Raw genomic sequence first — 15,892 nt, 5'->3', positions numbered from 1 at the left:
CTATTTGTTACGTACATATTGCTTAAACACATTCCTTTTGAACTTCCGACGTAATTGCGAGAAAATTACCCTATAACACAGTAAAACAGACCAAAGGCGTAGGTTTTTCCACCGAAAAAAATTAGCGTTAATTGCTTCTTACTTGAAAGAGCACAAAATTTGATTTCCTGGTGGTCACAGGTAAACTAGGGCCTCTGGTAGTAGTCACACATACCCAGTTCATTGGAAGCGTTTGCATTCAAAGGAACAGCGTTTTACACACATGCAGACGCTCATGTAAAGACGATCGTATTTTTTGCACTTGGTGATCATCTGCTGTGCATGCTGTGTCCAATGCTTAAACTAAAGCAATATGGATTTCAACAATATGGAGTCGTATGGCACTATTCTAATGTTCACAAACTCCAAAAGTCGATGCGCTAATCTAGAGGTCATATATCTACAAATGCTTTAATGGTCAACTGATAAACGTCACACTTCTTACAAGGCGTATCGCAGAAAACGCATAGGAAATATTAAAACATCTTGGATTATGGCGTTTTACAAATACTTGATTGTTTTTCTGATATGTTTTGCCACTATTCGCTATTCCTCATTGCCACTTTTAGTCGCCATTTGCAAACCGCGCTTTCAGTTTACAACGCCGGTGGTTTTTCAAATAGCGGGTCTGATCACCGGTTCTGTCAAAAAATGAAAATAAACCGACAGGGTTTTTTTTAGACAATACAGCCACGCTAACTTTTATTATTTTAATGTAGCTTGCATAAATTGAATTCACTTCCAAGTGTAGCAGGGCATTATTACATTATCATAAGTTACATTGTGTATTCGAAGAAATCAGTCACGTCGTATACTTGCAGAAATCAGTCATTTTTCTGTTATCAGTCATTTTTCTGTTTGTTGTTATTTATGCTTGTAATTACAACTACAACTACATCTGACTTATACCGTTTATATGCATTATTTTTGGCCTTTAACGTTATTTTTTTGTTTTTACGTTTACCATCACTTCTAACACTATTTACACCCTCCCTCGTTTCGCTGCATTTAGGAAAAGGCCAGAAGACTTCATAGCTCAATCATAGCGTGTCGTAATAGTAAAGCAAAAAACATCGTCCAAGATAAGACGCAACACATATCTCGCAATATTACAACGTGTGCCTATGTGCTAGTCACGTGTACCACATATATATATATATATATGCAGCAACTCCTATTTCAACCCGCATTTGGAGAAAAGGGCTGCGAGGGTAAACAAAAATAACGGTATATCCATATGAGTTGGGCGGGCAAAGCGATCCCAAAAATGTCGCTCTTGTCGTCAATGCTAGAGGAAAATACAATATTTTATTTATAAAGCTGTATGTATCGTATATTCTGTGACAATTGAGCGGCTGATTCTTCTGTCTCTCCAGAATTCGGAAAATTTGCTGTACTAGGAGCGAGGGTGAATTCTGCACCCATATAGCACATCGAATTCTTCTTGTCGTATTTTTTACATAGGAGGGCTGCTCTGATCGATACAAAGTAAAAAAGAGAAGTGCCGCGCCATACAAAATTTACTCTGTTGAGGCTGTGTTCCTTTTCTTCATTGGCTACATTTTGGCGGTATATGTGAACGCTTCTAATGAAGCAACACGCTAGTTAAGCTGGTTAAGTAATATTCCTACTTAATAATCATAAAAATAATATAATCATGACAATACTCGCTGTAAAAGTAGTTTTAACAAAAGTAGACTGGGCCTGCGAGTGAGTAGTAAAATCGAAATGTTGCTAATTGAACCCGACATTGATGACATCAAGAAATGAGAGAAAAGCTACGACGATTTTATGGTCTACTGTTTCTTGTTATTATTGCGATTGGCTGTAGAACATCCCATATCTATATCATTTATGGTTGCAAGACTACGACAGTAGCTAATTATAGTATAACCAATGCTTATGGCAAATGTGATATAATATACAGAGCATCGATGCAGGATTTCAGAAACGTGTGTATGTTCTTTAGGTAACTCCATTTTTTATGCCTCTACATATAATAAATAAGCATGCACACGGTACAGACGATGTCAGAGTCTTCAGTCAAAGTTAATTTTAACTGATTTTTTTACGAGGCCGTTGTCATTTTTCTTAGCGGTGAGTTTGCTCTTTAAATGTACAGTTCATCAACACTACTAAATTACGACTACTGCTTGTATTGCTTCGTATTCAGCCTAGGTATTCTAATAATATATAATATTCTAATAATATTATATAATCCAATAATTGTATTCACACACAAATATATATCAGTGATCGTAGATAAAGTGTGGGATGTGACAGATCGAGCGAACTTTTCTGCCTATCGAACTACGAGATCCCACTTGTCTCCCTCCACAAACGGACAGAAGACCATTGCCTAGACTAGATCGACGTTATGAACCAACTAGTAGACAATAGCCCGAATCCCAGGTTTTGGCTGTCTGTATCGAATAAAATTATAGGTAATCATAGTGATAGGCGTGTGAAAAAAGCGTCGAAAAATTGTACTCTATCATCAAATAAGATTATGAGCTTGGTGTTATTGGTCATGCCCGAGGGTACATTTTTCTAATCAAAGTTACAACATACAGAGACTATTTCGATGTCAGTTTTTCTAAAATGTGTCCAACTACAGTGTTTTTCGTATTTTGTAGATATGAAAATGCATGCGTGCGTAAACCTGTGTAAGCTTATTTCATTACTTTTCACTCAGTTCGTTTGTCTTGCGTTCTCTTTTCTCTTTCATTCTCGCTCGCCTTCTTAATGTATACCTAAATTTATATCCGAGCCCAGCATAATGACATTTGGAACTAACTACTAGCTAATTTTACCCATTATAGCAGTAATAATGTATTTATATAGATAGACTGTTATCAGGCGCGGCCACACTGACTTGTACTTTTTCTACGCTACTCGCGTTCCGTAGCCATTACTCGTGATCTCCCTTCTAAGATTTCGGTGTAATTGCCGATTAATAAAAAGTAAAATCCTTATTTTGGTCTAGCGTGCCAGACACGATCTTAAGTCGATCATGCCAAAAGGAATTAACTTCATGACTATTTGACGTGATTTTGTGCTTGCTCATACTTCATTACTCACGAAACATTCACCAGTACAAACCAATACCACGAACTTGACTGGCGCTCGATGTTCGGATGAGTACTTAGAGGGGTAATTGTCTTCATGCGCAGCATCATACCGACTATAACCCTCTCCTGGCTACTCCTTTCCTCTCTCCCGTACCTTTGCTTCACCTAAATTTGCTGCAAGAATATTGACAATAGTAATCATCTGCTAAATATATAGAATCGGCTGTGCGCTAGTTCGATCTTTGTTGATGCAACCCGCAAATATTTGCCTACGCTTCTCTGTCGATGGGTTTAGGCTTCTACCTGGGCTGGCGCAGCTGCGCCAGGTTCGGGGCCGCCTTGTCCTCCACCAGAAGAATTTCCAGCAGGATTGCCTCCGCTAGCGACAGCTGATGCGTTTGAGTTCTTATGATTGGCCGCATCTGGAGGTGGTACGATAGGTATGATTGCCTTCGGCCTCGGCTGGGGAGGCTTCTGTTGGTGCGAGATATACATTTGCTGCTGTGGTGAGAAATACGTAATTCCACCGTTTGGTGGAATCAGCTGTGCTTTGGGATGGTGATGCCCATGGGGTGGACCATGGTGCACTGAGCCATCGGGGGCCACTGGCCCGCCCATCATGAACGGAGCAGCGTGTGTCTGCGAAGTGATAAATGGCGGTGGTGGACCCATAAACGGTGCAGGCGCAAATCCTTGCGGTGGTGCTCCCGTTGGTACAGCACCGGAATCAAACGCCTGCGAGACGAAGTAGGACGCCCCAGGGGGCGGATGGCCATGGGGTGGCGCCACCTCATAGTAGGCGGGATGCTGCTGTCCTGCATGAGGCGGTGGTGGCGGATTATGGTTAGAATGAGGATGGGTTGATGCCATAGGCTGATGGGTAGCAGGCGCGTGATGCTGCGGCTGAGGAGGCAGAGGTTGCGATTGGCTGGCCGGTACCTGATTTGCACCGTACTCCGCTCTTGTAGCGGCTCTTTGTGCAGTATACCGTTTGTTTTCACTCACATTTGTAGCATCTGGAAGAAAATCAACGGGAAACAATGTACAAGACCCAAAATTGAAAGATCATATACATCCACGGTTTCTTGAACAAGTTAACTAAGCTGCCCGATGAAAGCTAATGGTAATCAAATAAAACAAATTCTTTTGGATATTATATATATATTGTTTTTGGATATTATATATATATATATATATATATATATATATATATATATATATATATATATATCTGAATGTATTACAGAGTAGCTTATAGGCTTACTTTGCTGTTGAATGTGCTGTTGATGTTGCCGCTTTTCATCGACGATTTTTCGGTCAAGAGCGGCATCCCCAGTTTTTCCCTGGTGCCCTGTTGATCCACCAGATATATTATTAATATTATTGTTGTTGTTATTGTTTGTAGTAGGCTCATGTTGCTGTTGCTGATGCATTTGATGCGGCTGTTGTTGTAGTTGTGTCTGTTGTTGATGTTGTTGTTGCCCCTTTCGGATTGCTCGAGGATCTTGTGTTCTTCCTGAGCCGATCTTTCTGCCGGGATCCGACCGATTGCCTCCTCGTATATCCCGAACATCGGATCCTCCGCGACTACTGCCATCCTTCTGAAAGTTTTCGCGATGGCCCGTATCTCCTCCTGCATGGTCTCGATGAAAGTTTTCGCGGTACGAATCGCGACCTTCCCGCCAATTCTCCCTGTGATTATTGTCACTCCGACTCTGGTTGTAGCCGGAATCCCTTCCGTTGTTATCAGAACGATTGTTATTGCCGCGATAGCTGCTATCCGCTCTCTGGTCCCGCGTGTTACCCCCATCACGATCGCGTTCACGGTCACGGTCCGCCCGATCTCGGTAACCGCCATCGCGAGAATCCCGGTAACCGTGACCATCTCCACCGCCCGTACGATTGTTGTCTCTTGAATAATTATCACGAGAATCTCTATAATTGTTGCTATCGCGGTAATTATCCCGATAACTATCACCACCACCACGCGAATGACCATTGTGACTATCTCCAAAGATATCACGCTGACCTCCTCGATTGTCCCGACGGTTGTCGCCACGCGAATCGAAACGATCGTTATTTCGGTTGTTGTCCAATTTGTGTCTCAGGTCTGTTAGCATTGTTGAAAATAAGGATAAAAGGCTTAATGGTTTTTATAAGGCTATCAAATGGAGAAAGGTAAGCACTATCAACGCCATGATACTTGACAAGACATTGTGCATAATTTCGTCAATAAACAATTAAATGAGTGTTTTACAATGATGCCATATAAAAAAGTAAAATCAGATATAAGGAATACTTTTTGTGCTGATTACAGCAAACGGAGCTGTCCGTTGCCGCGCATGCAGAGGACACTCCGCAAGGTAATTTGTCTTTAGATCGAATTCGAGAATATTTAGATGTATTCTAATATGCCAATTCCTCTTTTGTAAACCAAAAAAGCTGCAATCTAAATCTGAAACGCTGTAAGTTTACCCAACGAGAAGTATTTCTTTTTCAAGCACTATATGATACAAACTGATACCCAAGCTAAGCATGCGAATATCACAAATACTACACCGCTTGGGTTCTCACAACGTGCCCCAGATTACTAGGAAGCTCAGGCACAATCTGGCAGTTGACTGATCACTCAGTTCAGTGAAAAGTCTCGTTCCCGCCACCTACCGTAACCTCCGCTACGGTGATCACCAAATCGTCCCGAGCCCTGATTTCTCCACCGGTCACGGTCGCCTCCAATCACGCGATGACCCACATCTCCGCCGCCCCGCGACCCGCTGTTATGGTCCCGATCTGTTCGATCCATACGATCACCCCTGCGATAATCCCTATCGTAATACCCCTGACCCCCCCCATTTCGCCCGTTTCCGCCATAATCTCGACCGCTTCCATTGTAGTCGCGGTCTCTCTCCCCACCTCGATCGCCCCTGTCCCTCCGATCTCCATGATGTCCACCACGGCTTCCGTAACTGTCAGCCCCGCGGCCACTCCGCCATTCGAGTGGTTGTTGTTCGTCAGCATCTCGATTTGCCCTGTCCCAGACGCCACGGTTCCCGTTGAAACTGCGCTCGTTTCCTCCTGCAGCAGCAGCAGTCAGCGACGCGTTTTCGAATAGACTTTCGTTACGCACTGCAACTGGCTGATAAGGCGACGGTCCTCCTGCACCTGCTGCTGGTGGCTCTTTGTGGCCACTTGGGGATTCAGATGGCTGCGTGCCGGCTGTAGACACTAAAGCCGCAGAGACTTTTGGTACTGCTGTGCTCGTTGCTGCGGCACTAGCTGCTGCAGCAGCAGCTGTTGCTGCTACTACTGCAGCTGCTGCAGCTGTGCTTGTCGTTGTATTGATATTATGCGTTGTCATTGCCGTTTGGGTTATGGAAGAGGACGTGTTCGCTTCATGGCTCAACGTTGTATTGTCGGTAGCATCTGCACCCCCTAGAGACTGCGCGGGGTTGGCTGAACTGCTCGCCCGTTGGCTCCACGTAAAAGGATAGGCAGTGGTTGGATAAGAGGGCCCATTGCCCCCTATCGGGTCTACGTTTATACGAAGTTGTATTACAATTGAGAGACAATCCCGCATAGAGCCGCATTAAGGAATAAAGTGTGTAAACAACACAGCAAGGAAAAGAGGTTAAGATACACATCCGCATTCATGGTAACGTTAAACAGATACATGTTGTGTCAAATAAACTATGACAAGGCAGTTAGAGGCATAGCTTTCACGAGAAAACGACTGCCATCACCAGCAGATTACATTAGTTGTGGTTAATGATAATGTAAGTGAGATAAAGATAAAGACGGGGGTATATTTGAAGAGCTCATGCTAGTGCTTACGCTAACCTTTTTTGGGAAGTTCTCTTCTCTGTACTTCGTGTTTGTTGCCGCCGTCACTTCGGCGTGGGGCATCCTTCTCACGGCGATTATCTCTAGTATCTCCACGCTCACTTCGGCTTGCCCCCCCGTGGTCTCGATTCTCTCTTTCATGATCCTTATCCTTCGAGGCATGTTGTTGTGGTTGCTGCTGCTGCTGCTGCTGTGATGCAGTGTTCAAACAAGGGAAATCATCCTTCCGTGGGTGGTATTCCTTATTGTTATCCCCTCTTCCTCCCTCTCTGCCGGTATGACGCTCGTGGCGCTCCTGGCCGCCGTGGGTAGCCCGGCTGTGGTAGGCCTTTTCGTCTTGCCAATCCCGACTATACTTGTTCGGACCACGGCCGTACTTACGGCGTCTAGCAGCGCGCGGCGCCGCTGACTCGTCGCGGATATCGTAACCGTATTGCGCAATCAGCTCGTCTACACTCTTAGGTCCCTGCTCCGAGGCGTCGTATAGGTCATGTTCCCAACGGTCACGGGTCTCACTTTGAAGTACTTTCGGGGCTCGACCACCCCGACCACAAAGTTCGGGGCTATCGCCACGTCCGCCGATGCCTCCCGCACCGCCGGCTCCAGACTCCGTTCCGTCGCCTGCCTTCGACCCATCCTCACCTCTTGCACCACCGGTAGTATCTTCATCGCTTTCGTCATCAGTTCCGCGACGATCGTCGTGCTCATAGAAGGCACCCTTCTTCGGGATGTATTGCGGATTTCTCTTGTCCTCGTCGAAGTCCAGATCCTCTCCCACATCCTCGTCATCGTGTGCTTCATCGTGATTTCCGTCAGGTTCTGCTTTCCTGTTGTTACTACCGGCATCGCCCGAAGCCGCCACACTTTTCTGGCTTTCAGTTTCGGGGGGCTCTACTTCTTCGTCTGTAAAATCTGACGAGTGCTCGCCATCGTCCTCCGCCCCTGCAGAAAAAAACAATATATCGGCATGCGATTAACACAAAGCGTGATTAAAATCTGCATGGACATATACAATACGACATTCAATTACCTAGAAGTTATAGGGAAACTACATCAGAATAACATTTACCATTTTCTACAATTCCCTCGTCAACCGCTGCTTCGTCTTTGACAGCTTCGGCAAATTTAGGCGATCCGCCCAACGTATGGGCAGCTGGTTTCTGGTTTTCATTTTCGGTTACCACCGAAGTTTTCTCTTTGAGACTTTTTTCTTCAGGCTCAGATTTCTTTTTTGTATTTCCGCCTTCAGGCTCAGTATTGTCTTTTACACTTTCACTTTTGGGCTCGAAAACCTTAACAGTTGCGGGCTCTGTACTTTCAGTAATTAGTACAGCCGCACCGACGTTCTCTGACTCAATTAAATGACTAGCTTCCTTGATAGCTTGAACTGAGCTTATTTGCTCCACCGAAATCAGGTCAGTTTTTTCATCCTTTGACGTCTGTTTGCCATCAGTCACATTCTCCTTCTCTGCTACGGCTTCGTTGAAACTCAATTCAACTTTCTTTTCCTCCGCTAATCGGGTCGCAGTGTCACCATCATCTGCAAGTTTTTTCACGATCTTTAGATTATTAGGTGTAGCTGGAGCAGCTGCTGTTTCTTGTTCAGCATTGCTTCTAGCGGATTGTTCTGTTTTTTGCTGTTTACTATCCTCAATTGCTGTAGAGGAAGTACTCTGTGTATCGCTTTCCGTGGTCTCCGTCTTTGATTTGTCGTCCATCTCACCAGAGGGTGAAGTAGTTTTGCAAGCGGACTGTAACTTAATCGTCTGTCTTATAAATTCCTCAGCACTTTTTCCTGTAAGCAGTTCTGATTTATGCGCTAGAGTTTCTGTCGGCAACAACTCTTCTCGTTTAGCAGTTACTCCACAAAGTTCGTCGGTGTGAGCTTGTTCGAGTACATCTTCAGATGTAAACTTTTTCTGTACTCCGTAGCTAGCAGGATCGGCATTCTGCTTTTGTCTTTCGATGCATGCTCCAGAATTATCGGCAGTGGCCCGTTTATCTTCTGCCGTTAAATCTACCGACCTTAAGTCTACCGATAGGTAATTCACAGGCGCCGCATCGTCCCTCTCATCAGTTTGTCTGGCAGAAAGTGTTTTCACTGGAACTTGCTCTGTCTTCAAATGAAGCAGTACGTTATCGTTTACGGTTGTGAGGTCGTTATGTGTTTCACACGAAATAGTAGGCTTCTGCTCTAAACTGTCCTCCGGCCCTTCTACACTGTACTTCTTATGGGCATCAGCGACACCGTCTAGGAGCGATTTCGACAAAGCGGCATCGCTATCTTCTTTTTGCCCGTTTTGTTCTTTGGAGTTTTCTGTTACAGTATCGATAACGGGTGTAGATGGCGACAGTACGTTCTTCTTGTTGTCAGTCTCTGTGTTGCTAACTTGAACAAGAGGAGTCTTAGAGGATGATGTAACGACTTTATCGGCCGCAGTATCCTCCACCTCACTATGCGTCGAAATGATTTCCAGGGTTGCAGATGCACCCCACTTGTCACTCTCAGTAGCACTTCTTGAACGCGACGACTTTAGTATAATTTTCTGTACTTCATTCCTTTCGACAACGATGGGTGCGACAATTTCTTCCTGTATTTTGTCTTTCTGGTTATTTTTCTCTATAGCAAGTAAAGAGGATGTGACCGCTGCTTGAAGCGTATTCGCTTCTTTGTCGTCTTTAGCCGAAACTTTAGAAGACGTCAGTTCTGTTGTTGTTGTTGTTATTGAGCTAACGTTTTGGCCTTTCTTATCATAAGTTTCTATGGGTGAAGTAGCCGCTACCCCGACCTCATTGTCTTCATTTTCATAGCTGCCAGAACCTGTACCATCTGACTTATTTTCATTGTCTGCTTTACTGACAACTTCCTTTGAGGTTATATCAGCCTCTGCTGTTTTTCTCTTTTCTGAATCAACTTTATTTCGCTTTTTTTCGGTTGCGAGGTCATCGCTCGTTGGACCGTCCTATAAAGCCATACAAGTATTAAGGGTTAGCTTTGAACGAGTAATTTAAACTACCGTTCGATCTCCTCAAGAAATGACTAAACATTTTGATGCAACGATAGTGCAAGTGTTATAGGTAGACATGCCACATTCATAAATAAATCATGTCAATCGATGTATCCTTGATCATGCTATTATACATACAAAAACATTAATAGATTTTCATAACTAATAATAATAAACACCTATCATCAGCGAAATGTTTTTAAACGTTTTTTGCTAATGTCCTATTTTATTAACTACATTGTTAATGAAAATATTGATGTAATAAAAAAGCCAAACTGTTCCACATATCTTAAAACCATTCAACAAGACAAAATTGTGTGCAACACATTAAAAGAACCAGACTGACGAAGAATTTTCAAAGAGGAATTCCTCAATGCGAAGAATGTATACTAAGATCGACAAAACCATCCTTCAACATCGTGTTCTCAGACTCAGTCAGGGTCTAGTTGAATTATTACAGTATTAAGTTGTATCAGTCGGTAAGGTTCAAGTGTTTTCTTAACATAGCATTAGAATCTAAAATATGGAAAACTAAATCATTACATCGGTTCGCAAATTGAATTGGCACTCTGTACACCATACAAAAGTCACACAAATAATGAACTGATTAGTGCCTTTGGTCTGTAGCTGCATTTACATATAGCTTAAGATGGCCACATATTTTTTCTTGGCTTCGACTGGTCCTATCCAAAATGGTTATACCTTTCATTAATGGAAAGAACCTTCCCCCTTTTTATGAAAAATCACACATAGAAACACTACTGCGTCTTACGATTTATCTAGCATCATAGTGCACTAGGTTATTTCTTTCAAACTCAGTTGGTTCACATTGAAGTAGCGAGAGGCCTGTGCAGTTCGCAAATGAATAGTTTCAATATTTAAATGTGGCATCCTACTGAAACATAATAGAAAATTCACAGTACTCACTACAGTTTCACATATTATTCAACAGCCGACGATGCCAATGTAGTTCTTTAAGTGCTGTAACAGCCGACCTTCATTGCTCCTTTTTTGTAATTATTACCGGTTCAGTTCAGGTAACAGACTTACACAATTGTACTTTCGATATGTATTATCAACAAATTCATTCTAGAGTGGACTCATGCTGCTCAGATAAGTGAAATTAACTAGATTCGTTTTGATTAGACTATACACCTTATGAACACATAGAAATACAATACCTACATAATTGCTTATATGTCAGGTTTTTTTGCAAGTCATTGAGAAGTTAGCGTAACACTATCATTTACACAACATTAACAACAATATTAGAACAACAAATTTCTTTTTTAGCTGAAATACTTTATATCTGGGTGAAGTAAGTTGAAGAATCCGCTTTATGACACACGAAATGTTAAGTTAGGAAATCGTTCAGACAGAGAATACGGGCAATACAGCGAAATAGATCTAATTAAATAAGCATGTATCAATGAATTTCTTAATTATAAACGAGTCCGCAATGTGGATTTGAGTTCAGCCAGTTGACTTAAAAATACAGAACTCTGTTTATGCCAAACTTGTGTTTACGTATATTCAGAAAAGCTAAATTTTGATAGACGCATACATTAATCGAATTTTAGTTGCATTATTATGTAACGCCTGAGTTTGTGCTAGGTAATGCTATATGCTAATAAAAATGAGGTACTGCTAATTATTGCTATCATTTAGTCTGCCACAACGGCACTGCTGCGCTATCGGCTCCCTGGTTTGTTTGTGGTAAATACACTATGATGTTTGCCATTTTCAAGGTTTAGTAGGGATTAAATATGTAGATTGGCGTATCATCCGTGAGATTTTTTAGTTTAACTGGGCATTACTACAGATCAGCAACATTTTTTTTTTAACAAGTAACGTAATAATAAAAAGCAAGTAATAAACTTGATTTTTTCCTATACTGATGGGCATACATGCAGAAACTTGAACCGTAACATAAATTATATAATGATATAATAATATCATAAGTAAACAGGCACACGTCACAATAGATGGGTAGGCCAAAAATGTATCGTCTACGATCTGGCCAACTAACTCAGATTGAGCGAATAACAACAGCTTGCAGTCGAAGTTATCTTTTACCTCCAGGTTAAAAACACGCGGAACAGCTTTGAGCGGCCGAAGCGTTTACTATAGTCCCAGTTTTCTTATTCGGGAGCATTGGAGAGCAAGCTTACTTGTTGAGAAAAAACTGCATCGTATTGGTTAAGGATTCCGATTGGGCCGCTTGAGAGCCAAGGGAGTTTTTTTTTTGTTAATTAAATCAATTGGCTTTACGCCTAATAGGAGCTTGAAGTCGACAACCTACTACAAAGCGTGATAAATGAGAGTCCAAGTAATTGCATGATAGTCGGTTGGTTCTCAGTGGCAAACACTAGTAGTCGAATAATTAATCAAGTTATATTTTCTCATGCATCTTGCCAATCAACAACCAGCCAATTTCGTCAGCATTTTAAACCAAGAAATCGATATTCCTCTCGATATATCTCTGCCCAAGAGAGAAGATTATTAAAAATGCTAAATTAGGACTAGGTCGAATGGATGAATCCTCCATTAAATACTGTCATGAACTGTGATAACTCGAGCCGTTGTAATTTGCACGAAGCACGCCATTTGGAGATACACGCGCTCCAAGTAACCGAACAGATGGACGGTGGCACATAGACCAACAACGATCAGCTTTTTATCAGTAGTCGCAAAGGTAGATTGACACACTCAAGGTTTATCAAAGGTTTAAGAACGGGTATGTCAAAGCCCATAAACACCTTAACAGAGACCTGGGAATGACTGTCTCATATTCTAGCGGCAATAAAACCGTATTAAAAATCCCCACCGAAGTCGAATAGAAATTGGAAAGTACCTTAGGTGAATGGAGTCACAATTAACAGTGCTGAAAGTGGAACCGTAAACTGGGGTAAATTTGGGACTTCACGAGCAACTTAGGTTTATTTTTATCTGCGGTTTATTTTTATCTGCGGTGTTAGGGTATGCAATAAGAACGCTAAGTGAAAAATCAATAGCAAGCCCATTTTCTTTCTAGGTAAATTCACTCTAATCAAATCGATGATTAGTCTAGATTCATTATAGCGGTCCCAAGTCGTTCCCTGTTTACGCTGTTGAGTTACTAATAGACAGAATTCACGAGGCTTCGTTGAATGTCATGCTGTGTGCGACCTGATTAGCCATATTAATTGCATTACTTTGCAGGTTGTAAATGAAACTATGATTTAGTTAAACTGATTTTCATTAGACTTCCCTCGTGCACGGCCCTACCGGCTTGATATTTTTACAGACAAAAAAAGGCTCTTTCGCTGTTCGTCCCAACAGACAACTTGATACAATTCATTGCGGTTGAGAGCAGAGAATGAACGCAACGCCGAACAGCGCATGCATCGATCGTCATCTGACCTGCCCTCGTGCTCTCTATTCTCAGTCATCGGATAGGGAGAGTTACACTTCGTGAAACACCTCGTGAAGTGTACATTGAAGATGGGATCGTTGGTACCTTGTTGATGGAGTTGTTACGGACGAGGGAAGAGAGCTTCGTGAAGAAACTCATCCTGCTTGATGATGTTGCTGTTGCTGATGTAGTAGTACTCGTGTGCACTCAATGTTGAATAGTATGAGGGTGGGGATGATGTTGGGAGATATAGGACTGTTGTTGTTACCAACAGATCAAATTGTAGATTAGGTCCGTTTTACCACTTGTGGCTACCGATGCTGAAACCTCAAATTTTCCGTTGTTAACGGTACCCGCACACTTAATTCGCGGCAATAGCACTAGTAATACAAATAGAAGCACCAATTCGATCTCGTAATTATAGCGAAGATAAATCAGATCGTACTCTAACCACAGCACGCTTTGGCGAGTTTCCCATGCTCATACACCTAGAAGACCCAAAGGCAACAAAGCCTATCACTATCGTCAGCTTTACTATCACACGATACTACAAACGACTCCCGACAGAACACTTATTTTTCTTTATAGACACCCAAACACATGAGAACTTCTCTTTACTTAGCTGATAAAACGGTTTCGTCGTAAACCCTAATTGCTTTTAGTGTGCCCACGCAAAAGTGAAGCAGAAGTTCAAACCTAGACACCTACTTCAGCAGAACTGCATCATTTCCTCAAAACTACAACAAGGCGACACCAGTTATAGTACATAAATGTATGTAGCACTCGTGCGTCGGAAGGGCAGCAATTATAGGGTTTAGATGCGATTGTTGTTATTAGAGCTATTCTATTCAAACTGTAGTAGCAAAGCAGTAAATCTAGCAAAATGGTTGCACTTGGTTGAGTAATCGGTGCTAGTCGTTGACGAACACCTACAAATTTCTCCAGCCATGAACCAGAGCGCGTGTTGAATCAGCGATGCGGGTGTGTACACGCTATCGGAGAGGCTTCGCTTAAATAATTGTAGTAAATAAATGGGTACAAAATGTCGGATCAAATAAGAGAAAGTGTCTGTTTGTTTAAGTTGGTGGTATTTGGTTTTTGGCTCACAAGGACCACCGATGGTCGACTGGTAGGGTACACAGAACGTTAATTTCAGCAACCACTAAATGCAGTTGCTAGTAGCGGTCCTTGCCGTCGTCATCGTCGCCGTGGTGTCATGACACTATTTATAATCAATTTGGACCATTTTGTCGTATTTTGTGCTAGTAACCCTTCGGCCACGACTCGCGTGGCAACTCCGTGCGACGGTTGGGCTCTTCTTGAAGGAAGGAGACTCCTTTCTTATACTCCTTCTTGCCACTCACACACGATAGCAACAACTACTTGCCACGGTTACTACCGCCGCACACGATGGCTGCCATCTTGGCTAGCAGAGCAGAGAATAATGATGGCCGTCGTAATCGTGCTGGTAATGGTTATAGAGGAAAGCCAGGCAGCACCAATTACACCTGCTGCTGTTACGGCCTCTTCTGCCATTTACTACTGCAATGGCGGTCCGCGGCTGTTGGTTCGTTGTCTGCTAGCCTATATGCTCCGTAGGTTAGAGGCTTGGCTGCCTAAGAAGGACATTTGCAACGATCGAAACACTTGCAGCTGAATTGTCGTCGTCGCCACTGAATTATTGATACAACGATAACAAATACGCTAAAAGACACAAACAAACATTCGGTAACAGACGACGGCAGACCACGAGGAAAAGACAATAATAAATATCACTGCAAACATTCCAACAAGGCTGTCTGCTTCGGTTAATTTTGCCGGGTCAAGTAGTGCCTCGAGGCGCAGTTTGAATGAGACCATTTTTTCCAGCCAGCTATATATTTAGTAAAATAATATCTGGTGGCACTCCTCAATTGCAAGAACCAAACTCACTCATCATCAAATAAATCAATTCCATGGACCCCGAGCCGCAGTTCATGGCATAGCTACTTTCACCAAATAAATCGCAGATAAGGTTGTGTCAAGCAACATACACGATATATAACATACTTAATACGATTAAAACGTTCGTTAGCAATGATAACTAAAAAACCAATAATACTAATGTGCCTTGACTTTAAACCGCATGCGTGTCTTCGATTTATTCATATCTTATTATCTCGCGAATAACGCACTACTGCAAAAGTCACTTTTTACTTGTGTTTTGTGAGTTCCACCGAACTGAGTGTTTCGATCCATACCGTTACGACCATGATAAGTGACTAAATAATCCGCCAACGAGTATCCAGAAGATAATATCAACTATTTTCGTCACTGAAACACAGTGAGCACGTAATACTATGATATTGCATTACACACACACAAGTACCACCACGTTAAGTACCAGATATTAAAAATCGTAGTCTTGCTCGCTTTCATGCACTGATTTAATGCTGCTAAATGCTTTCCAGCATGAAACAGTATGAATTTACAGTACCACGTGTCCTTAATAGACAAACATGCTAGCGATCAACCTTCACAGTAACTAACGACACTGAAAA

General features: G+C 42.4%; 2 protein-coding genes and 1 long non-coding RNA gene across 10 annotated transcripts in view; 1 reads left to right on the top strand and 2 right to left on the bottom strand.

Moving 5' to 3' along the window:
- LOC111254896 (uncharacterized) overlaps positions 1–574 on the bottom strand; it is a 10,677-nt gene extending 10,103 nt beyond the window's left edge. The window contains exon 1 of one of the 5 annotated variants that reach the window (XR_015317586.1): positions 143–464. The gene's annotated coding sequence lies outside the window, so the exon portion shown is untranslated. The other 4 variants (XM_022816250.2, XM_086975539.1, XM_022816248.2 and 1 more) reach the window with 4 other exon arrangements.
- Positions 1–13,464, top strand: part of LOC147754174 (uncharacterized) — an 18,779-nt gene extending 5,315 nt beyond the window's left edge. The window contains exon 3 of the long non-coding RNA XR_015317589.1: positions 13,245–13,464. This is a non-coding gene — a long non-coding RNA (uncharacterized LOC147754174). The remainder of the gene's footprint in view (positions 1–13,244) is intronic.
- On the bottom strand, positions 711–15,892 carry LOC111254894 (uncharacterized). 4 transcript variants are annotated; one of them, XM_086975501.1, is made up of 6 exons: positions 15,549–15,892; positions 8,020–9,913; positions 6,948–7,892; positions 5,775–6,641; positions 4,375–5,220; positions 711–4,126 (listed from the first exon to the last, which is right to left on the bottom strand). In XM_086975501.1, exons 1-6 carry the CDS (start codon positions 15,588–15,590, stop codon positions 3,402–3,404), a joined length of 5,319 nt encoding a protein of 1,772 aa, XP_086831627.1. In that variant the 5' UTR covers positions 15,591–15,892; the 3' UTR covers positions 711–3,401. The 4 variants fall into 4 exon arrangements, with proteins under 4 accessions (XP_086831627.1, XP_022671979.1, XP_022671978.1 ...); XM_022816244.2 differs by having other exon boundaries at positions 15,593–15,892; XM_022816243.2 differs by lacking the exon at positions 15,549–15,892 and adding an exon at positions 13,458–13,598.

This window comes from Varroa destructor, unplaced genomic scaffold (genome assembly GCF_002443255.2).
Source record: "Varroa destructor unplaced genomic scaffold, Vdes_3.0 BEIS01000007.1, whole genome shotgun sequence".
Taxonomy (NCBI): domain Eukaryota; kingdom Metazoa; phylum Arthropoda; class Arachnida; order Mesostigmata; family Varroidae; genus Varroa; species Varroa destructor.
The sequence above is the reverse complement of the archived record's forward strand: the minus strand, read 5'-3'. Positions and strand labels throughout refer to the sequence as shown.